Source organism: Mustela erminea, chromosome 1 (assembly GCF_009829155.1).
Source record: "Mustela erminea isolate mMusErm1 chromosome 1, mMusErm1.Pri, whole genome shotgun sequence".
NCBI classification, from domain to species: Eukaryota; Metazoa; Chordata; class Mammalia; order Carnivora; family Mustelidae; genus Mustela; species Mustela erminea.
This window is the reverse complement of record NC_045614.1, coordinates 153,743,614-153,766,082: the sequence shown is the minus strand read 5'-3', so window position 1 is coordinate 153,766,082 and position 22,469 is coordinate 153,743,614. Positions and strand designations below refer to the sequence as shown.

Below are 22,469 nucleotides of genomic sequence, written 5' to 3'. Positions count from 1 at the left end.
CACATGTGTTATCTCTAGCGGATCACTAGCTGGAATGCTATCAGTTTTTCTTTAATTACCTAAAACTCTCTTGGGGAAATGAATATTTTTAGAAAGGAACTGGTGTTACGGTCAATTTACTGTCTATTCTGTTGGCCTTTTATATTATGAAAGAAGCAAACTGAACAAGATAAGTACAGGTACTCTTAAACCACGTAAAGGCAAATGGGTTGAGAAAAGAGTCATGAAGTTTTATTTCTTCCTTTGAAGAACTAAAGGAATAAACTGATTCTGCTGTGCCCTCAAGGAGAGATATGAGTACCTTAACTTCTCTTTATTTTATTTTTTTAAAAGATTTTATTCATTTGTTTGACAGAGATCACAAGTATGCAGAGAGGCAGGCGGGGGGTGGTGGTGGTGGAGGGGGAGAGTAGGCTCCCTGCTGAGCAGAGAGCCTGATGTGGGGCTTCCTCCCAAGACCCCTGGGATCATGACCTGAGCTGAAGGCAGAGGCTTTAACCCACTGAGCCACCCAGGCACCCTTAACTTCTCTTTAGAAAGAGCTTTCCATCCTGAGTGCTAGAGGATGCCTTTCTTCTTCCAGTGCAAAGCAGATAGACTTAGTACACGACCAGTTTCAACAATCAACCCACATTTCCCATCACACAAAAACATACTCTCACCTACCTAATGTAAATAAGTTTGAGAAACTAGTCTGAAGAGAAGGCTAGTGCAAGGTCCTAAAGTACCTTGAATCACGTTAGGGCATACAGGATGGTTGTACAGTTTTGTTGCTGTTATATAAATATTTAAAAATCCATCCAATGATAAATACATATAGTTTTAAAAAAAGAACCCCCACCTCAACCCATCCCCATCTCACTACCCCGAGGTAAACCATTATTGATAATTTGATGTGTGTCATCCTAGACCTTCTCTAGGCCTTTAGAAACAACATACACACCAAACTTTTAGATACACTGTGGTGCTTTTCCAATAAATGCAACCATGTATACATTGCCATTTGCTTTTCAAGTATCTTGGATATCTTATCATATCAATATATTTAGATCTGCTTCATTTAAAAAAATAAGGACTAGGGGGCGTCTGGATGGTTCAGTCAGTTGGGCATGAGACTCTTGATCTCAGCTCAGGTCTTGATCTCAGGGTTGGTGGTGAGTTCAAGCTCCACCCAGTGTGGAGTCTACTTAAATAAATACACAACTAAAGGACTAAATAGAATTTTATAATATAGTTGTGTGATGTTTATGTAACAGTTTCCTTATTGAATGGCATTAAGGTAGTATCTAGTTTTCCACTATTAAAGTGTCCTCATTTTTGTTCTTTGAGTATTTCTATAAGATGGAATCATAAAGGAGAGCCAATCAGAGGGCTTGTCCATTTTAAACTTTGATAGGTAATGCCAAATTACTCTTCATAAAGATTGTTGGAGAATTGTTAGCAGGGTAATAATTTGTAGCACTGAAATTAAGTTGGGAATTTAAAACTGTGGCAGTTAAGTTAAGTTAAGGCAGTTTCAGTAGTGTTGGTAGGTAATTTGGTCTAATGAACCAAGTCAGGGATGGGAAGGAGGGTACAGATTTGAGAAACTGGGAAGACAGAATTAGTGGATAATGGTGACTGGATAGGGCAGTACCTTGGATGAAGCTCAGGTGTCTGGATGGTGGTTCCATTTACTGAGATTGGAAATTCAGAAGGAGGGGCATGTTTTGCTCCTGTTTCAGCTCCCCATCTCCATAAGTGACATCATCATTCCAACTATATACTCCAGGCAAAATTCTAATAGTTAGCCAGCCTTTCCTTTTTTCATCTCACCATGTAATTTATCAGCATGTTCTGTAGATTCAAAATACAATCTATATAATCTAATTTTGAAGGTAGAGCTGACAGGAACTGCTGGTAAATTCAAAGGATATTCTAAATCTGACTTCTCACAACTTCTACCACTACCAGCCTACTCCATGCCACGTCACCTCTCCTTGGCTCCTGCAGCAGCCTGCCAACTGGTCTCCCCACTTTCACTCTTAAACCATCCCCCAAACATGCAAGGATTTGGTTATTCCCCCCACACAGTCTTGTTTTAAATGTAAGTCAGATGATTCTCCCCCCACTCAGAACCCCTCATTGATTTTTTCTTAGAATAATGTCTAAAGCCCATACCCTTTTCTTTAGGCCTTAAGTGATCTGGCTTTTGGCTACTTTTATGACATCCTGCTATTTCTCCTTGTTAACTACTCTATAACCACATTGACGTTCTCTCTGTTTTGCAAATATACCAAGCTTCTTTCTGCCTTAGGTCTCTGCCTGATTTTCTTTGTGTAAAACACTCTTCTCCCCTCATGTCCCTGTTAATTTATTTTCTGGTTAAATGCTACCTTCTCAGAGAAGCCTCTGCCCTATTAGTTAAAGTAATCTCCTCTTCCATTCATGATGGTATTTTCCAGTTTTATTTTCTTCCTAGAAAAATTACTATTTGAAATGAACTTGTTTATTATTTAATTATTTATGTCTCTCAACTTTTCCTCTAAAAGGCTAAACTCCCTGCAGGCAGGATACTAGCATATAGAATTAATTCTGGCATATTGTAGGCCCAATAAATGTTGAATGGATGGATAGACAGATGAATGGGCAAGATGAACACATCCTTTTTCCCGCCAAGGCTGATCATTTTGTTCCTCACTTGAATTGCAAATATATGTATAGTCTCTTAATCAGTTAATTATGTTAACTTGTGATTCATAGTACCAAAGCTATGTCCCCAGGACTAAGAATGGAGGGTGCCAGTATGTAGCTTCTTAGGAACAGCCAAAAAGACAGCTAAAAGCTTCAATTCTGGGGAACCATTAGCTTTAATGTTCATGAAAAGGTAATTTTTTTTTCTAGGGCTACACTGTTCAGTAAGGTGGCCCCTAGCCACATGTGGCTACTGAGTACTTGAAATGTATCTAGTCCAGATTGAGATGTACTATATATAAGTTTTATATAAATTTAAAATACATACCAAATTTTGAAGGCTCAGTATGGGAATGAATACAGAATATAAAATACCGTATTAATAATGTTTATATTGATTATATGTTGAAAATATAATACTGTAGGTATTTGGGTTAGAGGAAATATACTATTGAAATTAATTTACCTCTCTTTACTTTTAGAAGATTTAAAATTGCAAAAATGACTCTCATTTGTACCTTGCATTATATTTCTATTGGACAGCACTGGTCAAGGGCATTTTCTTCAGGTGCTAGAGTTACATCTTTCGTACTTAGTTATTAGTTGCATTTTTCCTCATATACAAGTTTTTTTTTTTTTTAAAGATTTTATTTTATTTATTTGACAGACAGAGATCACAAGTAGGCAGAGAGGCAGGCAGAGAGAGAGAGAGGAGGAAGCAGGCTCTCCGCCAAGCAGAGAGTCCAATGCAGGGCTCGATCCCAGGACCCTGGGATCATGACCTGAGCCGAAGGCAGAGGCTTTAACCCACTGAGCCGCCCAGGCGCCCCCATATACAAGTTTTTGACCTGAATGCTATGTCCACCCTCCTTTCCTCCCTGGCTCTCTACCAGAAAGATAAGCTTTGTTTTGTTTGTAGGATCTTTGTCCTTGGGAACAAGAATGGATTTTGCTTTGGGTTTAATTTTTCACCTTTTAGGTTTGGGATTGGTTGGGGTGAGGCATGGTTTTTTATTTGTTTTTTGTTTTGTTTTGTTTTGTTTTCCTGAAGTTAGGTAAAATGTGGGGATAATGTCAGCAATGGTAGTGGGGAACTGAGATGTTTTTGACTACTTGAGACGAAAGCTGCGGTGTTGGAAGTGCTGCTGACTCCTAGGGGACTGAGGGAACTGAGGACCCTGCAGAGCTGTTCCAGAGATGGAGGAGCTAAGAGCTGATCCTAAATCAGGTTTGGAAGCCCACTATGCTTCTTCCTATGCATTGTATTAATATATAGTGTATGCGAAATTGCTTATGTGTTTATCATTTGCATCACCTTCTTGCTAGAATGTAAGCTCCGTGAGGGCAGAGAATTTATCTTTCTTGCTCATGGTAGTGTTCTGGCTCCCATCTCTGACTCGGTGCCTGGCACATAGTAAGTAGTCATCAATACATATTGAAGGACTACACAATTATGTTTGTTCAGGCCAGGGGTAAACTGTGGCCTTTATATAAAAGATAGTTATTTTCAGTTTCTGTTGTTACTTGTATACCTAATGTTTGTGATGCTGTTTTGTATTTATTGTCTCCCTTTTGGAATGCTTACAGGTGGTGAGTGCTGATCTGCATAGCAAAGGGCATTTTCCCGGCAACTGGTGAAACCATCCAACCAAAAGTACATATGACAATTAAATCTAACCTAAGGCTTACGTGTGAATTTGTTCACTTAGTCTGTGTTAAGGTCATTTTTTGAAGAGGAAGTTTGTAAGAACAAAGAACATGCTATTTCTTCAATTGGGGGTATTATTTGTCTCATAATAAAATTGATGTTACTGTGGTTTTCTTCGTGATATCAAAGACCCGTTCTTGGCAAATGTTTGTTGCTTCATGGGCACCTAATGGCTGATCCACCTACACCTTCAGGTAGAAGGACGGAAGGAGTAAGGGGATAAAGGTATATGCCAACTGATCAGTATCCCTCACTCCTTATTATGGGATGTCTTTATTGTGGTAAAATGCACATGACATAAAATTAACCATTTTAAAGTGTACAATTCATTGGCATTTAGTTCCTTCCCAATATATCAACCTAGTTTCCAAACAGTCTCATCATCCCAGAAGAAAACTCAATACCCATCAAGCAGTTGGTCAACATTCTCCCCTCCTCGCAGTCCTTGGCAACTGCCAATCTTCTGTCTGTGGATTTACCTATTCTGGATACTTTGTATAAATGGAATTGTATAGTTTGTGATCTTTATGTCTGTTGTCTTTCCCTTCTCTAGCATTGTGTTTTCAGGGTTTATCCATGTGGTATGCATGTTATCAGTACTTCGCTCTTCTATGGCTGAATATATTCCATTGTATATATATATATCACAATTTGTTTATCCATTCAGCTGTTGATGGACATTTAGATTGTTTCCACATTTTGTCTGTTGTGAATAATACTGCTGTGAAGATTTGTGTATAAGCATTTGAGTACCTGTTTTCAATTTGGGGGTTATATACCTAGGGTGAAATTGCTGGGTCATATAATAGTTCTGTGTTTCTGTGCCATTTGTTTTTAAAGTGATACATTTGTCAGAACTGTGTGTGATGATTAATGTCACTCACTGGGGAATATAGAAAAGCTTATAACCCAGATGTCTGTTTTGGATGTGAGGGCTAGCAGAGAATACCAGAATTCTAGGGTTTCTAACCAGACAGCCTTTCCTGGCAGCAGCTACAGAGGACAGAGTAATAGAAGGGCTACGTATGAGGTAAGAATTCAAGAGTCATGGATTTTCTTTCCTGGAGAAATTAGCTTCTGAGTTCCTCTTTACATCCATTTCTGGTATTCAGACTCTAAGTCATAAGAGACACTTATCCTGGCCTCCCAGTACTGTCACTTGGAACTGTGATCTCTTTGCTCCTATTCTCTGTCACATAGTTAAGCCTTAAGTCCAGGGTCAGAAGTGGGCTAATGTCTTCATTTGGTTAAACATGAAGTGAGGTCCTTCTGGTGAAACATGCTTGGAAGTGTACCAGTCAGGGGTGGTGGTGAGACAATTGTTAAGATCCCGATGAGGGATCCAGAACTAAATTGCCTTTCACAAATATTTGCTCAGTATGAAGTCAGCTTTAATCAGCCATCTTCCACTGGCTTCAAAAATGGGAGGCTGGCAGCTTTTCATTTCAGGGTAGTGATCTACCTGGGAGATCTAAAGAGTGATTCTGATAGTGTTTCAAGAGAATCCTTCCCTGCTGTTACGTGCCTGTGCGCAGGTGTAATGTGTATGTAGGAGGGTGGAAAAAAGGCACAACAGGGTGGGCCTTTATGTTTTGTGGGTGGGTGGAGAGGACCTACTGTGCTTTGTGTGTCAGTCATATTTCACATCTCTTTGACAGGCTGTAACTTCTAGTAAATTTAGTGATAATTTCTTTGCTGTTTCTCCTACTGAGCTACAAAGTTATGGCAGTGTTATGGGCATCTATGGCCATGCCTCATGCATTAGTTTACCTCCCATAAGACAGACACTATCTTTTCCCTCCCTCCCACCCTCCCTCACCCCTAACAGGGACAAAAGCACCTACTAAGCAAAGAACTGACCGTAAGTCTATAACAGTGCCTACTTTTGCCTCCTCAAGTACTTTTTCTCAAAGAGTGCAATGGGCCACTTTGGGAATTCTTAAATACGTCCTTTTGGTGGACAGATCTCTTTTTCTGCAGCTCTTATTAAACTATGTACCCATCCCCAAGTGCCCTTGGTGAGTCTGTTATCAAACTTGCTTTTTTCCCTCTGCCTTGAATTCTCCCTTGTTTTTCTTCCTTCCTCTGTCCTGTGTCTCCATAATCATCCCTTCCGGAACAAGCCTTTTAGCCTATTTCCTATGATAGGAGTGGGTGGTTTTCATTTACTCCCCCATGCTCCTTCCATGTGATTCAGCTGGGATTGATTCCAGTCATAGTGATTGATTCAGAGAGGAGCATATGATCAGGCCAGACAGTTACCTCAGGATTTTTGTTGAAATGAGAAAAAGCCACTCTCTTTTTTTACTAGAGTTACTTAACTGGTAGTTGATGGCAACAATCTTTGTCACCAATTGAGGACAACCTGTCTGAAAATGAAGGCAGACACTAGAAATGGAGAAAGACTTCTAACCGTAACACTTGAGTCCTGCCACACTCAAAGCCATTTTACTCTTGTAATTGTTATGTGGGTTGATACATTTTATTCTCGGGTCAATTTTAGTTGGCGTTCTATCCCTTGCAATTAAAAGTCTTAGCTTATTCAACATTACTTTGGCTATTCGGGGTGTTTTCTGGTTCCATACAAATTTTAGAATTGTTTGCTTCAACTCTGAAAAAGGCTAGTGTTATTTTGATAGGGATTTCATTGAATGTGGAAGTATGGACATGTTCACAATATTTGTTCTTCCAATCCATGAGCATGGAATGTTTTTCCATTTCTTTGTGTTTTCCTTAGTTTCTTTCAGAAGTGTTCTGTACTTTTCAGACTACAGATCTTTTGCCTTTTTAATTAGGCTTATTCCTAGGCATCTTATGGTTTTTGGTGCAATTTTAAATGGAATCGATTCCTTGATTTCTTTCTGCTGCTTCACTATTGGCATATAGAAATCCTGTGACTTTGCTGAATTTGTCTATCAGTTTTGGCAATTTTTGAGTGGGTTTTTTTTGGGTTTTCTACATAAAGTATCATGTCTATGAAGAGTGAAAGTTGGACTTCTTCCTTGCCTATTTGAATGCATTTTATTTCTTTTTGTGGTCTGACTGCTGAGGCTAGGACTTCTAGTACTACGTAGAACAACAGTGGTGAGAGTGGCCATCCCTGTCTTGTTCCTGACCTTAGGGAGAAAGCTCTCAGTTTTTCCCCATTGAGAATGATATTAGTTGTGGGCCTTTTGTATATGGCCTTTATGACATTGATGTGTATGTTTCCTCTGTCCCTACTTCCTCGAAGTTTTTTTTCAAGAGTGGATGCTGTATTTTATCAGATGCCTTTTCTGCATCTATTGAGAGGATCATATGGTTCTTATCCTTTCTTTTATTAATGTGGTATATCATGTTGATTGATTTGCAGATATTGAACCATCCCTGCAGCCCAGGAATAAATTCTACTTGGTTGTGGTGAATAATCCCTTTTAATATACTGTTGGCTCTGATTAGCTATATCTTGTTGAGAATTTTTGCATCCACGTTCATCAAGGGTATTTGTTTGTGATTTTAGAATCAAGGTAATACTGGCCTCATAGAATGAGTTTGGAAGTTTACTTTCCATTTCTGTCTTTTGGAACAGTTTGAGAAGAATAGTATTAACTCTTTAAATGTTTGGTAGAATTCCCCTGGAAAGTTAGCTGGCCTTAGATTTTTTGATTACTGATTCAGTTTCTTTGTTGGCTATGGGTCTGTTTAGATTTTCTATTTCTTCCTGCTTCAGTTTTGGTAGTTTATATGTTTCTAGGAATTTATCCATAATCTTCCAGATTTCCTAATTTGTTGGCTCAGTCACACATCATCAGGGAAATACAAATCAAAACCCCAATGAGATGCCCCCTCACACCAGTCAGAATGGCTAAAATTAATAAGTCAGGAAATAACAAATGTTGGCAGGAATGCAGAGAAAGGATATGGTAAGAATGCAAACTGGTGCAGCCACTCTGGAAAAGAGTATGGAGATTCCTCAAAAAGTTAAAAATAGAACTACCCTGCAATTACGTTGCTAGGTATTTATCCAAAGGATACAAAAATACTGATTCGAAGGGGCACAGGCACCACAAATGTTTATAGCACCACTATCCACAATAACCAAAACATGGAGAGCCCAAATATCCATCAACTGATGAATGGAAAAAAATATGAAGGAAGCCTGGTTGGCTCAGTTGGTTAAGTGGCTGCCTTCTTCTCAGGTATGATCACAGGGTCCTGGGATTGAGCCCCACGCTTCTCCTTCTCCTGCTCTCCCTGCTTGTGCTCTCTCTGTCAAATAAATAAATAAAATCTTTTTAAAAAAGATTATATATATATATTTATATATATATATATATACACATATATGTATATGTGTGTATATATATATATATATATATATATAATTTCAGAAAGAATGAGATCTTGCCATTTGAATGATGTGGATGGAACTAAAGTGTATAATGCTAGGTGAAATAAGTCAGAGAAAGACAAATACCTTATGATTTCACTCATGTGGGATTTAAGAAACAAAATGAACATAGGGGAAGGGAAGGGAAAATAAGATAAAGACAGAAGGAGGCCAATCATAAGAGACTCAAATATAGAGAACAAACAGGGTTGCTGGAGGGGAGTTGTGTCGGGGGATGGGGTATCTGGGTTATGGGCATGAAGGAGGACACTTAATGTAATGAGCACTGGGTGTTATATGCAAATGCTGAATCACTAAATTCTATCCCCCAAATTAATACTACACTATATGTGAACTATCTTGCATTTAAATAAGATCTTGAAAGAGAAAAAAGTCTGAGACAATGCCTGGCAGCCCACTGATAATCTCTACCTTCACTCTGTATTTCCCTTTGGGTCTTATTCACTTGGAGATAGCATTTCACCTAAATCCTAAACCTCCTTAACTATTCCCACTGATCCACATCAGTGTTATAGTCCCATACACACAATCCATCCAGGGCTTTATAGTCTACCAAGTCACTTTCCTATCTCATTTGATCTTCACATAAAGCTCTCAGGAAGGTAGAAGAGAGATTATTACCTTCTTTCTTCAGTTAAGGAAACAAGTTGAAAAAATTGATTTGACCGTATTGTATTTATATTCACCGTTGGACCTCAAACTCAAGTTTTCTGACTGTGGAGCTAGAAGAATTCTCTTTTATATTCTGTTGTTACCTCCCCTGGGTAGAAACATGGCTCTAATGTAAAATCACACTCTCCTCTCCCATGGAGACCCTCTTTTTATGGGTAGGCCCAGTGGGACAGAAGTCCTCATCTTTATTTCAGTATCTCTCTCAGTTGGTGGTTCTCCATTTTCTATGATTTGGATTCCATTTCCTCTGTCTGTACTACAAATCTTTGTTACTGTTAGAGGTTACTTCTCAAGACAAACTAGTTTCAGAATGTGACTGGCTCTGGGTTATATTATAACTTTGGCCCCATTGGCTATTTGAGAACCCATTGACTTCTTCAGTTCTCCCACTTCTTTAACAACTGAAGATCTCCCACAAAGCCCTTCAAATCATCCATCATCCCTGCATATCTTCCTGATCTGATTTTTATGTTCCTATGCCTGGGCTGGGGAGTGCAGCAGCAAAGATACTAACTCATGTCCTACTGGCTATGCTGCTTATTTTCATCTGGGCCCTTCCAGCAGTGCAGATCTCTGGATGGCAACATTCCTACAGTGGTTGCTTCTCTCCTTCTTGACCTTTGCCAAACTATATGTTATCTTGCTTTCTCCATTTCTTTGATGTCTGAGATCAGTTTGCCTGCATATAACCTCTATGATAAACATTACTGGTTGCCTATTCAACATCCATTGCTCCCTTCCTAGTAGTACCTGATTTTTGCTAAGGGATCTCCTTTCCAAAGAAGTACGTGTACTTAAGGAGAAGCTAACTCTACAGTCATACATACAGGTGGTCCTGATTGAGCCAGGAGTATTTGTAGCCATGATTCAGGCTATTTGTAAATATTCTAGTTCTAGACACATAGTAAGATTGCATTTCCTAGTTAGGTGTGGCCATGTGACTTGCTTTGGCCAATAAAATGTGAATAGAAGTGATCTACATAATTTCCAGGTGGAAGACTTTTAAGAGCCAGTGTAGGATTTCACTAGGTCATTTTCCCCCTGCTACAGTGATGCTAAATCATTTGTCAAGATGAAGCCTCCATCAGCCTGGGTCCCAGAGTGACCATAATGGTAGAGCTCCCCCTGCCGACCTACATTGGCCTGTAGAGAGCAAGAAATAAATTTTTGCTGTATTAAGCCACTGAGGTTTGGGAGTTGGCTGTTAACTACAGTATAAGCAGGCCATTCTAACTCACAGTAATCTCACCCTGTCTGCACAAGGAACCTAATTAACCTAAGCCAAGCAGTCCATGACACTCCTTGGTCAAGGAACTGGTTGGGGCTTGTGACTCACTTGGTACACTGAGATAAGAAAGGAGATTTGCTGGGGTCTTGAGGAAAGAAGTTTCCTCACTTTTAAGACAGCCACCAGAAGAGATGAATACTCCCTTCCTCTAGACGTTATGTGTAAATATGAAGCCTGGAATTATTACAGTCATCTTGCAACCAGACTGAGGATAAAGCCAACACATGGATAGTACCAAAAGGAGTCCTAAAGAAATGAAGCCAAAGCCCTGACTGAATCATAAGCAATCATTATGGTAACTCTGGTCTTTCTCAGTTAGAAAAGCCAATAAATTCCCTTTGCTGCCTAAGCCATTTGATTTGGGTTTTCTGTTACACACCTCCAAACCTAACAGTTGTAGCTTCCTATCTCCATTCTTATCTCTACTTTCCAGTCTCCCATCCAGTCTCAGTGAAAAAATAATTAATAATGGTGTCCATTTTTAGTAGACTTACTATATATCTGACACAAGGCTAAGTACTTTACAGAAGGAGATTTGGATTCCATTTCACAGTAGCCAACATATATAAGCTCCTTGAAAGCAAGAACTTTTCTTATTTATATTTGTTTCTCCTACAGTGGTGATTTGGGGCAAAGTAGTTGCTCAACAAATATTGATTAAATAAGTATGAATTGAGTTTTACCCTCAAAGAGCTTATAGTATTGATTATCCAAGTCTCACAAACCTGAAAGATTAGAGACAAATATAAGACAGTGTAAGCTATTAGGTACTAAACTGAAGTCCTAAAACACATGTTACCAACAAAGGTTGTGAAGAAGAGATACCATTATTGCCTGAAATTTAGGAGTAAGAAGTTTTTGGAAAAGGTCAGATCTGATCTAAAGAAAAAAAAAAAAGATGACATTTGGATAAGCACAAAGTGAAAGAGTGGATATCACTTAAAGTTAGCTCAGTAAAAGCAACAGCATGGTGTCAAGAAGGAACATGATGCATTGAAGAACCTTCAATTTAGGTGCTTTTCTCATCATGACACAAAAGAGCCATTTCCCCCTTGAAATGTTTGATGTAACCTTGATGTAAAAGAGGTGTGGGCACTACCCTATTTAGCTGCTTATTTGTGTAAACCTCTTGCACATTGTAGGTAGTCAAAAATGTTCATAAAATTACCAAGACATCCATGTATGTGCTATTTCTCCCCAGAGAAAGAAGCTCCCAAGGGCCTGTCTGCTAAGCATTCTATTTCTTTTCTGGCTCTATTAACTCAATGCTGGGCAGACACTGACACACAGTAGGCCCTTAGTTACATACTTGATTGAATTGATTTAAATTATCTGGTTTGAGAAGTTGTTTGCCTAGTAAGCCTAACACATCAACACTTCATCAAACCTCTGTAAGATCAAATTCTCAATAGGGTATCTTAAATACATGCTATTAAAATACCTAAATAGAAGTTCCATCTGTTTGAATAGACTGAGCCTGATGAATCAGCCAGAGAGGTGGGAGGCTGATCCAGCCAGACATGAACCGATCGGGTGGGGAACAGGCAGCTTTCTCTCCCTTTGCCACCCTAGAATGTTTGCTCACACAGAATGTACAGATTTATGCAGAGAAAAATGGATCAACCAGTTAGCAAAATATGAGAACTGAGGCAAGCCACAGGGCAGTGTTTGTGGGCTCATTAAAAGAGGTCTGGCTGCAGCACCTTGTCCCAACTGTGGGTCAGTGCAGGAGAAAGAGGAGCCCAGAGACTTGCCCCTTGCATAATTCCTGGGCCTCCAAAATCTAGATTTTGTTTTCATGTGATTATAAAAAGCATTTAAAAAAAAAAAACAAAACCAGGACTTATTTTGGGAACTGTCACTGGTGAAGTTACCAAGGACTTAAAGACCTAAGATAAAATACAATGATGAAAAAGTGTTGAGGAAGCTGCATCTTCCCCACCCGCTCAGGCCCAAGGATTTTACACAAGCGTTCAACCCTGATGAGATGTATCAAGCCCGGGTTTCCAAATGATTTTGGCTGCCAGAGTCCCAATTACCAGCCTCTCAACGACCACAATCTCCCCTCTCCCATCTCCCTTTAAACACCCTCAGGGTTGATTGCACTCTTTGATGCTATCATAAAGAAGGAAAAAAGATTTGGGGTTCAATCTTCATCACACCAAAATACATGTTAAAGTGTTCTTTCCTGAGTTCTGCTCCTCTTGGTAGCACCTAACACAAAAGGCCTTGTACACAATAGGTGCTCAACAAATAATATGTTCAATTAAATTAAATCATTTCTCATTCCCCTCGATAAGAAAAAATTCTGGTGCACTTTCTTATCACCACTGATCTGATTTCTCTACTACTCTTCTCTCAACTTGCCCCTGCATATCTGTGTCTTTAACCCAGCCCCCATACACGCATGTAAACACAGCCCTACTCTTACTCAGGTGTTTCTAGTGCTCCTTTAGGGTTCTGTTTAGGGTATTCTCTTTATTAAATGAGAGAGGAAGTGAGGAAAATATGAGTCAAAAGATCCAGATTCTGGTTCTAGCTGTGTCATTTACTTTTGGTCTGAGGTAAGTGACTATGCTCAGATTCCTCATCTCCGAGAAACAGGTTCTTATAATAAGAATCTAACCCTTTCTTTCAAATTCATGTACCCAGTAAAGCACATGCAGTATCAAGAAAATCCTTCATCTTGTGTTTCCCTGGGAACTGGGCTCCTTTTCACCTCCTCTCCACAGGAGAGGCTAACCAGCTGGCTTCGTGGGGCCTGAATGGGATACTTTTACTCGTGAATCCACTGGGGTCCCAGTTCAGGCTCTCAGCTTTGCAGCATCAGAAACTCAATATTGGCAGAGCTCCTGAGTTGGTCAGACTCAGGGATGCTGACTCATACTAACTCGCAAGAGACTGATATATAACCAGAATACAGGTTTATTAATTTACAGTTGGAAACATTTGACCTTATCTCCTTTTCTCCCTATAGGCCAGTTGCAAGGGAAGAGAGATCATCAGAAGGTTGCTCAGTGAGCAAGGAACTTTGACAAGGGGATTTAGATGATTCAAATGTTCAATAATGTCAAGCTCTGCTCATCTCTGCATCTTCTTAACAGGAATCTACCCTCCAGATGTTCTAGATGTTTCTGGCAGGGGATCAAATTCCAGGATCTTGCTTGCCTTAGAGTGTGCCAAGTGTGCCCTTTCCCCTCATTTCCATTGCTGAACAACCCTTTTCTTACCTACACGTTGCTCTTTATATGTGTTAATCATTTTGATACTTTTTTTTTTAAAGATTTTTATTTAACAGAGAGATCGCAAGTAGGCAAAGAGAGAGAAGGGGAGAAGCAGGCTCCTTGCTGAGCAGAGAGCCAGATGAGGGGCTCAATCCCAGGACCCTGAGATCATGACCTGAGCTGAAGGCAGAGGCTTAATCCACTGAGCCACCCAGCTGCCTCTCATTTTCATACTTCTTAAAGTGGAACTATAGTTCCCAAAGCCAGTCTGCTGGCCGGGGTGGGGCTGATTGCCCCAAAAGCATCTTGTGACTTATAACGAAATAAAGACCTTTGTGGATCTACTAGAAATTCTAAGTTATTGGGTCTGTGGAAGGGTTTAGGAATCTGAATGTTCACAAGGATCATTAGCCAAGTTGGGAAACAACTGATTTTATTCAAGTTCTATTTGTCTAAGAATCTATACTATTTCTTTAAGATGACTTTGCATATACTGATCTGATCCATTATGGATTGATTGTATAGATTAACTCTCAAAACATTATTTCCTACTTCTCAAGAGCCAGTCACTGTTGCATCCTCGAAACAACCTTCCTTTCTTCTTTCCTTCATCTCTTCTTTTCCTTCCCTCCCTCCCTCCTTCCTCCCTTCCTTCTTTATAAATATAAATATTTATAAATACTTAATGCATAAGAAGGTTTACCAAGGGAATGTTGTGAGGATTAGGATATATATAATCCTGGTTCATAGGTGGCTCTATGTCCAGCCAATAAAACCAAGACCCAGCATTGAACGATCTAGATATAATAACCCCATGGTAAGTAACCCCAGGTCTTGTCATACTTCCTGAGCTTCTACAAAACAACTTCAGTTCTACAAAACAACTTCAGGCTCACAAGCAAACTTGAGGGGAAACTCCAAGTACCATGTTCCGGTTCCACTAGTGGCAAAGAAAATAGATCACTATCTTTCCTTTCAAACATAGTTCCCATCTCACAAGCTTCTGAGAGTGTCTTGCTTCCCACAGAGCACCAAAATCAGGGGAATCAAGAGGGGTGCCAATGTATGATGAGGATTGTGCCCCCGTACTTGACATTCACAAAAACCATTGATAGGGGTTAACATCCCCATTTTCTAGATGAAGAAATTAAATTCAAAGGTGTTGAACAAATCACTAAAGGTCATGCAGGCAGTTAAGTAGTAGAATTGGGACTTGAATCTAAGCCTACTCAGTTCATTTCTATGTTCTTTCCATGATTCCATATTACTTAGTGAACAGGGTTTTGAAGTGAGAGTTTTCAGCATAAACTTCACTGTGCTATGATTTGCTAAAGCACTGTAGATAATACTTTAAATTTCTCTATACAGAATTATATACATATAATTATATATCATATATACTAGTATCTAAATCTGCATTTGGTTATACAGCTAATTCTTACTCCTTCCTGAAAAGAAAAAAAAAAAAAAAAGGAGTGTATAACTGGGGATAGGATTGGGGGGTCAGGGACCAGAATACTTGGTTTAGAGGCCTGGCTCTACTATTCACTGACTGTGTGCTTTGAAAAAGTCCTTTTTCCTACCTGGGCCTCAGTTTCTTCATCTGCAAAAGGAGGGTCATACTAGGTCTCTAATAATATGCTAGGATTCTAAGGAGCTGGTGACAACTATTACTGTGTTTCTTAACTATTTTAGATGAAAGCATAGCAACTGAATACTAGAAAAGAGCAAGCTGGGGGTGCCTGGGTGGCACAGTCAGTTAAGCCTCTGACTCTTGGTTTCATAATCCTGGTCATAATCCTGGTGGTGTGAGATCGAGCCCCACATTGGGCTTCGTGCTCAGCACAGAGTCTACTTAAGATTCTCTCTCCCTCTCCCTCTGCCCCTCTTGATCATGGTCTCTCTCTCTCTCTCTATTTCAAATAAATAAATAAATCTTTTTTTTTAAAAGAAATGAACATATATATTAGAAAACTATTTGAAAATAACTAATATTGGGGCGCCTGGGTGGCTCAGCGGGTTATGATCCCAGCTCAGGTCATGATCCCAGGGTCCTGGGATCGAGCCCTGCATCAGGCTCTCTGCTCAGCAGGGAGACTGCTTCCCCTCCCCTCCTCCTGCTTGCCTCTCTGCCTACTTGTGATCTCTGTCTGTCAAATAAATAAAATAAAATCTTAAAAAAAAAGAAAATAACTAATATTTATTAAGCACTTCATAGATTCCAGGGACTGTACTAATTTACAAACTTTCGAATAAGTCTCAACATATCAACTGTATTTTTATCTACCCAGAATCCCATAGCTAGTGGATAGAGAAGCTGGTACTGAAATCCAGACCTGATTCTGGGCCAGCTCCCTAATATCATCCTGTTCCCTGTACACTATTGTTTTATGGCTCCCATTCCGATGTGGAGGACATTTGAATTATCTGACTTTGGAATATGAGGAAAAAGGAGCCCAGCTCAGGTAAGGAAACTTCCTAGAGATGATTGTTAGGATTATTTCTCTTTGGGAGGGGAGTAAATGTCAGACTGAGTATGTTTAGGTTCAGAGTATGTTCTCGTTTCAACAGTATCAAAGAAAACATACTGGTCAGCAGTCCCTGGCCATAAAATCGCTCTGTTCATTAACTTTATTAATACACTTTGTTTTCCTAGCACTAAGCTAATAAAAGCGAGGCTCCGGTTCCTCTGACTGGGTCTAGTTAAGAAGAAATAAATCAATGAGGGAAAAATTCCTTTTCTGTCTGGTACCAATCTTGTGGAAGTAAAGGGAAGAAGGAGGAAGTGATGATTGCTGTCAGGAAGATGGGACCAATTAGAGGGCTGAATCTTGTACAGACTGGGGCTAGGACATTTACGTCCATTCTCTTCAAATGATACCAACCTGTTGCCTCTGATCTTCCTGTACAGGAAAATAGGGTGACGAGGATGAGCCATGGTCTAGGAGGAATTATGAACTCATCATTGGCCCCATCTACCTCCAGGGGAGTATTCCTGGATCAGACCACAAGGATGTCCAATCCTGAGACAAAAATAGGAGAATAGGGAGGAAAGTACAGGTATTGTCACTACTACTTTCCTATTCTCCTTGCTCACTACCCACACTAAAAAGACCTCTTTTTCTTCTTTGTATGCCTTGTATTATATGTCATGCAGGTGGGCTGGAGAGAATTAAAAAAGACTGTCTATAAATTGCTCAAGCTAATTTAGAAGTCTTTCTGCACAGTGTACCCAAGCCTACACTTTCAATAATGTCAGAAAAGTTTGCTTTACTTTTGCAATGCATCAATAGTTTATAGCATTTTTACTAAGCTTACAAGTGACACAAAGCTAGAAAGCAGAGTAACAGAACTAAATCAGAATTCAAAATTGTCTAGACAGTCTGGAGTGTTTTGTCTATCTCAATAAGATGAAGTGTATCAGAAATACTGCAGAATTTTATATTTAGAGTAAAAAAAAAAAGAAAGAAAGAAAACCAGCTATTTAGGATTAGGATGGAGGAGATTACCTGGACAGTATTTATATGAAATAACTGGGAATTTTAACCACAAATTGAATATTTGCCAAAACCATGATGTGTCTCTTGGGAAAAAAAACAACCCAATATTTGACTGCATGAATGGAATTGAAGAAGAGATAACAGGCAGCCCTGGTCCTATTGCAGTGGGCTGTGGTCAGACCACACTCAAATACTGGGTTCTGTGGTAGGGACCACAATTCTTGGGGGATATTGACCATCCAGAGTAAGGCAAACAGGATAAGGAGAGTCAGGAAATCAGAGATAGTTCATAGAAATGATCGCTGTTAGTATGGACAGAAAAAAAAAAGTTAACCAAAAAGACAACAATAAACAAATTTAAAAAAACCCCAAACCTGCAAAACACCATATCATTGTCTGCAAATATTTCAAAGGTTTTTCTGTGACAGGCAAAATAAATTTGTTCTTCCCTGTCAAGATGAAGAGCTAGACCAAGGAGTAAAACTTAAAGAGACAGTGTCAGTTTAGCATAGGGGCTTTTCAACAGTTGAGACATTGTCCCAAAGAGAGGGATCTCCTAGATTCTAGAAGTACTCTGGCTAAGGGTACCTGGGAGGAGACCTTCCGTTTACTGCATGGAGGCCAGGTGAGTGGTGAGGAAGCATTATTTGTGTAATTTATATTCCCTATACCAAAGGAGCCACCATTGTCTCTGTCTTTTCCCCAGTTGGATTCATTTCCCTGATTTCACCTGATATTTCATATTTTTCCTTGGGCCTCAATACAGAAGCTCCTGACATCAGCTGGAGGAGCAGGCCTGAGGATTCAAGGCCTGTGACTTTCTGAGTAAGGACCTCCCCCTTGGAAAGCATGAGCCCCTCAGCCATTCTCCCCATAGTGGCACTCCAGCTTTTGTACTCATACATTTACCTTAAAATGGAAAGACTCACTTTAATTTTTGAGCCTATATTAGGCAATTATCGTTCTTGTTGCAGAAATATTTTTACTATTCCACAAATTGGGCCTTAATTTCTTTGAGTTTTATTTGATAAATCTTAGAAACTTTCTTTCCTGCTTTAAAAATGATGAATAAACCTTTGGTAATATGATAATTCTGATACTAGCTAAATGGATTACACAAAGGAAAAAATAAAAAGATGAACAGGAAGTTTCTGTTAAATGATATCAGTTAAAATGCAGTTAAAATGATACCAGGAGACTTCTTCCTGCAAAGTGCTTCTGTTCAGCCCCTAAAGAGATTGATCACCATCCTCCATTATTCCTTACCTTATAGTTATCCCATAGGGAAAGGTACGCAGTCTCATTCTTAAAAGCCTTGATCTAGGAGCTTAGGAGAGTTACAGCCCAAATTTCTTTTCAAAAGAATACAAGCCTGGCTTCAAAATCCTTTGGAATAAAATACCAGTAATAATAAACAACAACAAGAATAACAACAATAACAAATGATTTCTATAACACTTACTATGTGCCAGGAACTATTTAAGCATTTTACAAATATGATTCATTTAACTTTCACAATAACACTGTGGTAGGTGTTATGTTATCTCCATTTAATAGATGGAGAAAATACGGCATGGAGAAGTTATGTCACTTGCTCAGGGTCACAAAGCTAGCAAGATGTAAAGCCGGGAGTTCACAAGTTCTGGCTCCAGAATCCACGCTCTTAACCACCCTACTATACATACTATCAAACCTGAAGATAAATCCATGACTTAAGTTTCTAGTTTCAACATCTTGTAACGATTCTAAAAATGTGTACTTTTGGGGTGCCTGGGTGTCTCAATTGGTTAAGCATCTGCTTTTGGCTCAGGTCATGAACCCAGTATCCTAGGATGGAGCCCTGCCTTGGACTGCCTGATCATCCAGGAACCTGCTTCTCCTTCTCCCTCTGCAGTTCTCCCTGCTTGTGTTCTCTTACTCTTCCTCTCTCTCAAATGAATAAATAAATAAAATCTTTTTAAAAAAATGTGTACCTTTTCCATTATAAAAGTAATAGTGTAGGAGCTAAGAGACTTGACTTTAATATCAGATAAACCTGAATTCAGGTGTAGGCTCCCCATTGATAAGTTACTTAATTTCTTTAGTTTCTTTACATGTAAACCCATAGATTTGTAAAGAAGAATAAATAAAGTAAAATATATAATGTGCTTAGCAGAGTGCCTGGCTCAGGAAAGTCAGTACTCAGGAAATGTTAGGGCTCATTAATATGTAATATAATCAAAGAAAGTATGGGAAAACTGAAAGTAGAAAGATGAAAGAAAAAAGAAACCACTGATAATTCCACGACCTGAATTGGTTTGGAGCCATTTTCATCATGTTTTTAATCTGTGTGTAAGAGAAAATAATGTTCCACTATTTATAATTCTGAGAGAGGGTCCTGGTAGCTAGAATGCTCTCTGCTTGTCAAGTCATGATGGGTAGCAGGGTTAAAAGTTGGGTGTGTGTGTGTGTATGTAGAATTACTCTGCATAATACAGGGAAGTAAATGACATTCCCCAGGGAAGAAATTATTTATTTCTGGATTAGCTCTTCTGAGCAGTCCCTGTTATAGACAGAGAAGGAAGCCATAGAGGGCCCTAAGTTTTACAACTGCCCTTGTGCTACCTTTGTGATGTCTTTTACACCAGTTCTCAATTCATTGAGATCAATGATGCAATGGTAAGTTTTTGAGAGCCAAGCCTGAAACAGCTGTGCTGAGAGCCACTGCTCTAGCCCTCCACCTCCTCCAATTCAGTCTTCTCTGACATTCCCCCCAGGGGCAGCCAACAAGGTCTCTTTATTTCCTTATCTCAAGTCATGCTCTTATAGAAATGGGAACACACACGAGCCAATTTAAATCACATTAGTTAATAAAGCACTCTTGTGAGTGCTTTATTAGTAGGAAACCTGGACCAGAAAGATCACTTCCCTGAGGGCTTGGGTTATGGGTGGAAAATCCAAGGAGAAAATACTTGACCAGACTAATTTATAATCACAAGCTAATGTTACTGAGTGATAGCCCGGGGAAGAATTTTACTTAGCACTAAAATCTAGGCAACTATGTTACTGTTTACTTCTCTGCTTTACATTGTTTATTTATAGCCACAGGTTTTAAAGAAAGTTCTCACTATCCATTAAGTAAACCTGGACCCCAAGGATTGAGATCCTGGGGTATCAGAACCATAACTCAATGAAAAAGATTAAGGGGTAAAATAATGAAATAAGGACCTCCTTATTTCTACGGCTAACCTTCAGAGGGAAATTTCATAGAGCCAGAAGCTTCTTCATTAACCACCTATGGATAGATTTTCAGATGGGTCTAATCAGCCATGACTACCCCTTGCTGGAATTATTTGGGTACTAGTCGGTTTGATAGAGACTGTAAGGAAGGGAAAAGAAAAGTCTGGAAATTCTAGATAAAATTTAAGAAGACCTTATAGGATGTCCTACAAAGAAATGCTACATGTAAATCTTCTGTTAAGCATTTAGTGGAAAGCTGGTCAGAATGACCAGTAGCAGGTGCACAAACTAAATTAAGAAGAAGGTAGGAGTGAGGGGGAGGTAGGGTTTAGAGGGAATAGCAGCTTCCCAGGTAAAGCCAGACACTTTCCGGGAATGCAACTTAAAATAGTGAAGTTAAGAGGGAAAGAATCCAGCCAGGCGAGTCCAGAGAGTCAAGTCCAAAGAGTCCAAGGTATGAGGGTCTGGCCTTGCCAAGACACCAGTGTGGGTGGTAAGGATGCAAAGGGAGGACTGGGAGATCCCAAGTAACCAAAAGATCCAGACTTTGAAGAACCATTAAGGCATCCAAAAAAGGCATTTAAGGGGAAACTCTCCCCGGAAACATTCCAGGGTTGTCTGCTGACTGTCCCCCTCCACCCGCCCACTGTATCAGCGAGTGATGTTTAGCTTTAAGTTAAAAAAAGAAAGAAGGTAAGAAAGAAAAAAGAAATCTGATGAAAGTATGACTTAAGCCAGATGGACATATACTTTCTCTTAAATAACATCAAGTTGGGAAGTTGGTAGTTCAGAGCTGGTATAGTAACACCACAATGCCACTGATGTCCCAGTCTTATTCTTTCAGATGCCAACATCCTTAGCCTGTAGCTTCCATTTCAAGATTGCCTCGTGTTCACAGTCGATTTCTGCAGCTCCAGCCATCGGATCTACAATGCAGGTAGGATGAAGAAGGGAGAGCACACGCATTTATCAATGTCCCCTTTGAAGAGGATTCTCTGCAGTTTGATACCCTGTTATTTCTGCTGACATCTTTTCATCAAATCTGTTCCATATGACCTATCCTAATTGAAAGATAGTCTGTAGGAATATAGTTTTTAAGCTTGACAGCTAGTTGCCTTAAATAAAATTGGTGTAAGGTAAAAGGTAAATATGGATATTAAGTAAGAAGTAGCATTCTCTGCCACAATCCCCCCAACCATAAGATGAGAGAAAAAAATTATTTTAACTCCCAGTTATGTGTTGGGTGAGGCTCTAGATGTATGGGTGTTCTCTGGATGTCCTTTCACTATCCTGAGGAAGAGAAAGATAGTTTGTATTCTGTTTTTTTCAATACTTGTATGAGCTAAATAAAGTTGAAGATTAGGTACAAGGATATTAAACTATGATGCCTAGGAGGACAGCCTGGAGGAAGTACATCATAGTGATCTTTACAGTGGACAGTAAAATAATAGTATCATGACTTTTCTAGTGTTCTGTTGTACATTTGTTTTATTTTAAATTTTCTTTTAAAAGACAGAGGATTTTCTGTTAAGTTCCTTTTTCCTATTTTAAGACTCCCTGTAGAAGGAAGCCATTTGGCCCAGCCTACTTAAAATGAGACATATGCCCGATGTGCAAAGTAGGCCGAAAGGCCACAAAATGTGTTTAGGAAACAAATCAGGGCATTTGAGATTGCCCTTGCATAAACATATTGTGTGTATGAGTCATGGTGAGTTCCGTGTCATAGGGGAGCCATAATGAGCTGGCAAAGGCCCCCAGGAGGGAAAATTAGAAGATGAGAGAACTGCCCCAGGAA

The 22,469-nt window shown here is 39.4% G+C and overlaps 2 protein-coding genes across 6 annotated transcripts in view; both read left to right on the top strand.

Annotated features, from left to right (window-relative positions):
* Window positions 1-4,515, top strand: part of GTF2E1 (general transcription factor IIE subunit 1) — a 45,451-nt gene extending 40,936 nt beyond the window's left edge. For 2 of the 5 annotated variants that reach the window (XM_032347499.1, XM_032347492.1), the window contains exon 6: window positions 4,261-4,508. In XM_032347499.1, coding sequence (XP_032203390.1) covers window positions 4,261-4,267 — 7 coding nt within the window. In that variant the 3' untranslated portion in view covers window positions 4,268-4,508. Of the gene's footprint in view, window positions 1-3,724 lie in introns of all 5 variants that reach the window. The other 3 variants (XR_004286875.1, XM_032347517.1, XM_032347482.1) reach the window with 3 other exon arrangements.
* Window positions 4,516-21,591: 17,076 nt separating this feature from the next.
* The window catches only part of STXBP5L (syntaxin binding protein 5 like), a 542,570-nt gene continuing 541,692 nt past the window's right edge, over window positions 21,592-22,469 (top strand). The window contains exon 1 of the mRNA XM_032347423.1: window positions 21,592-21,611. The gene's annotated coding sequence lies outside the window, so the exon portion shown is untranslated. The remainder of the gene's footprint in view (window positions 21,612-22,469) is intronic.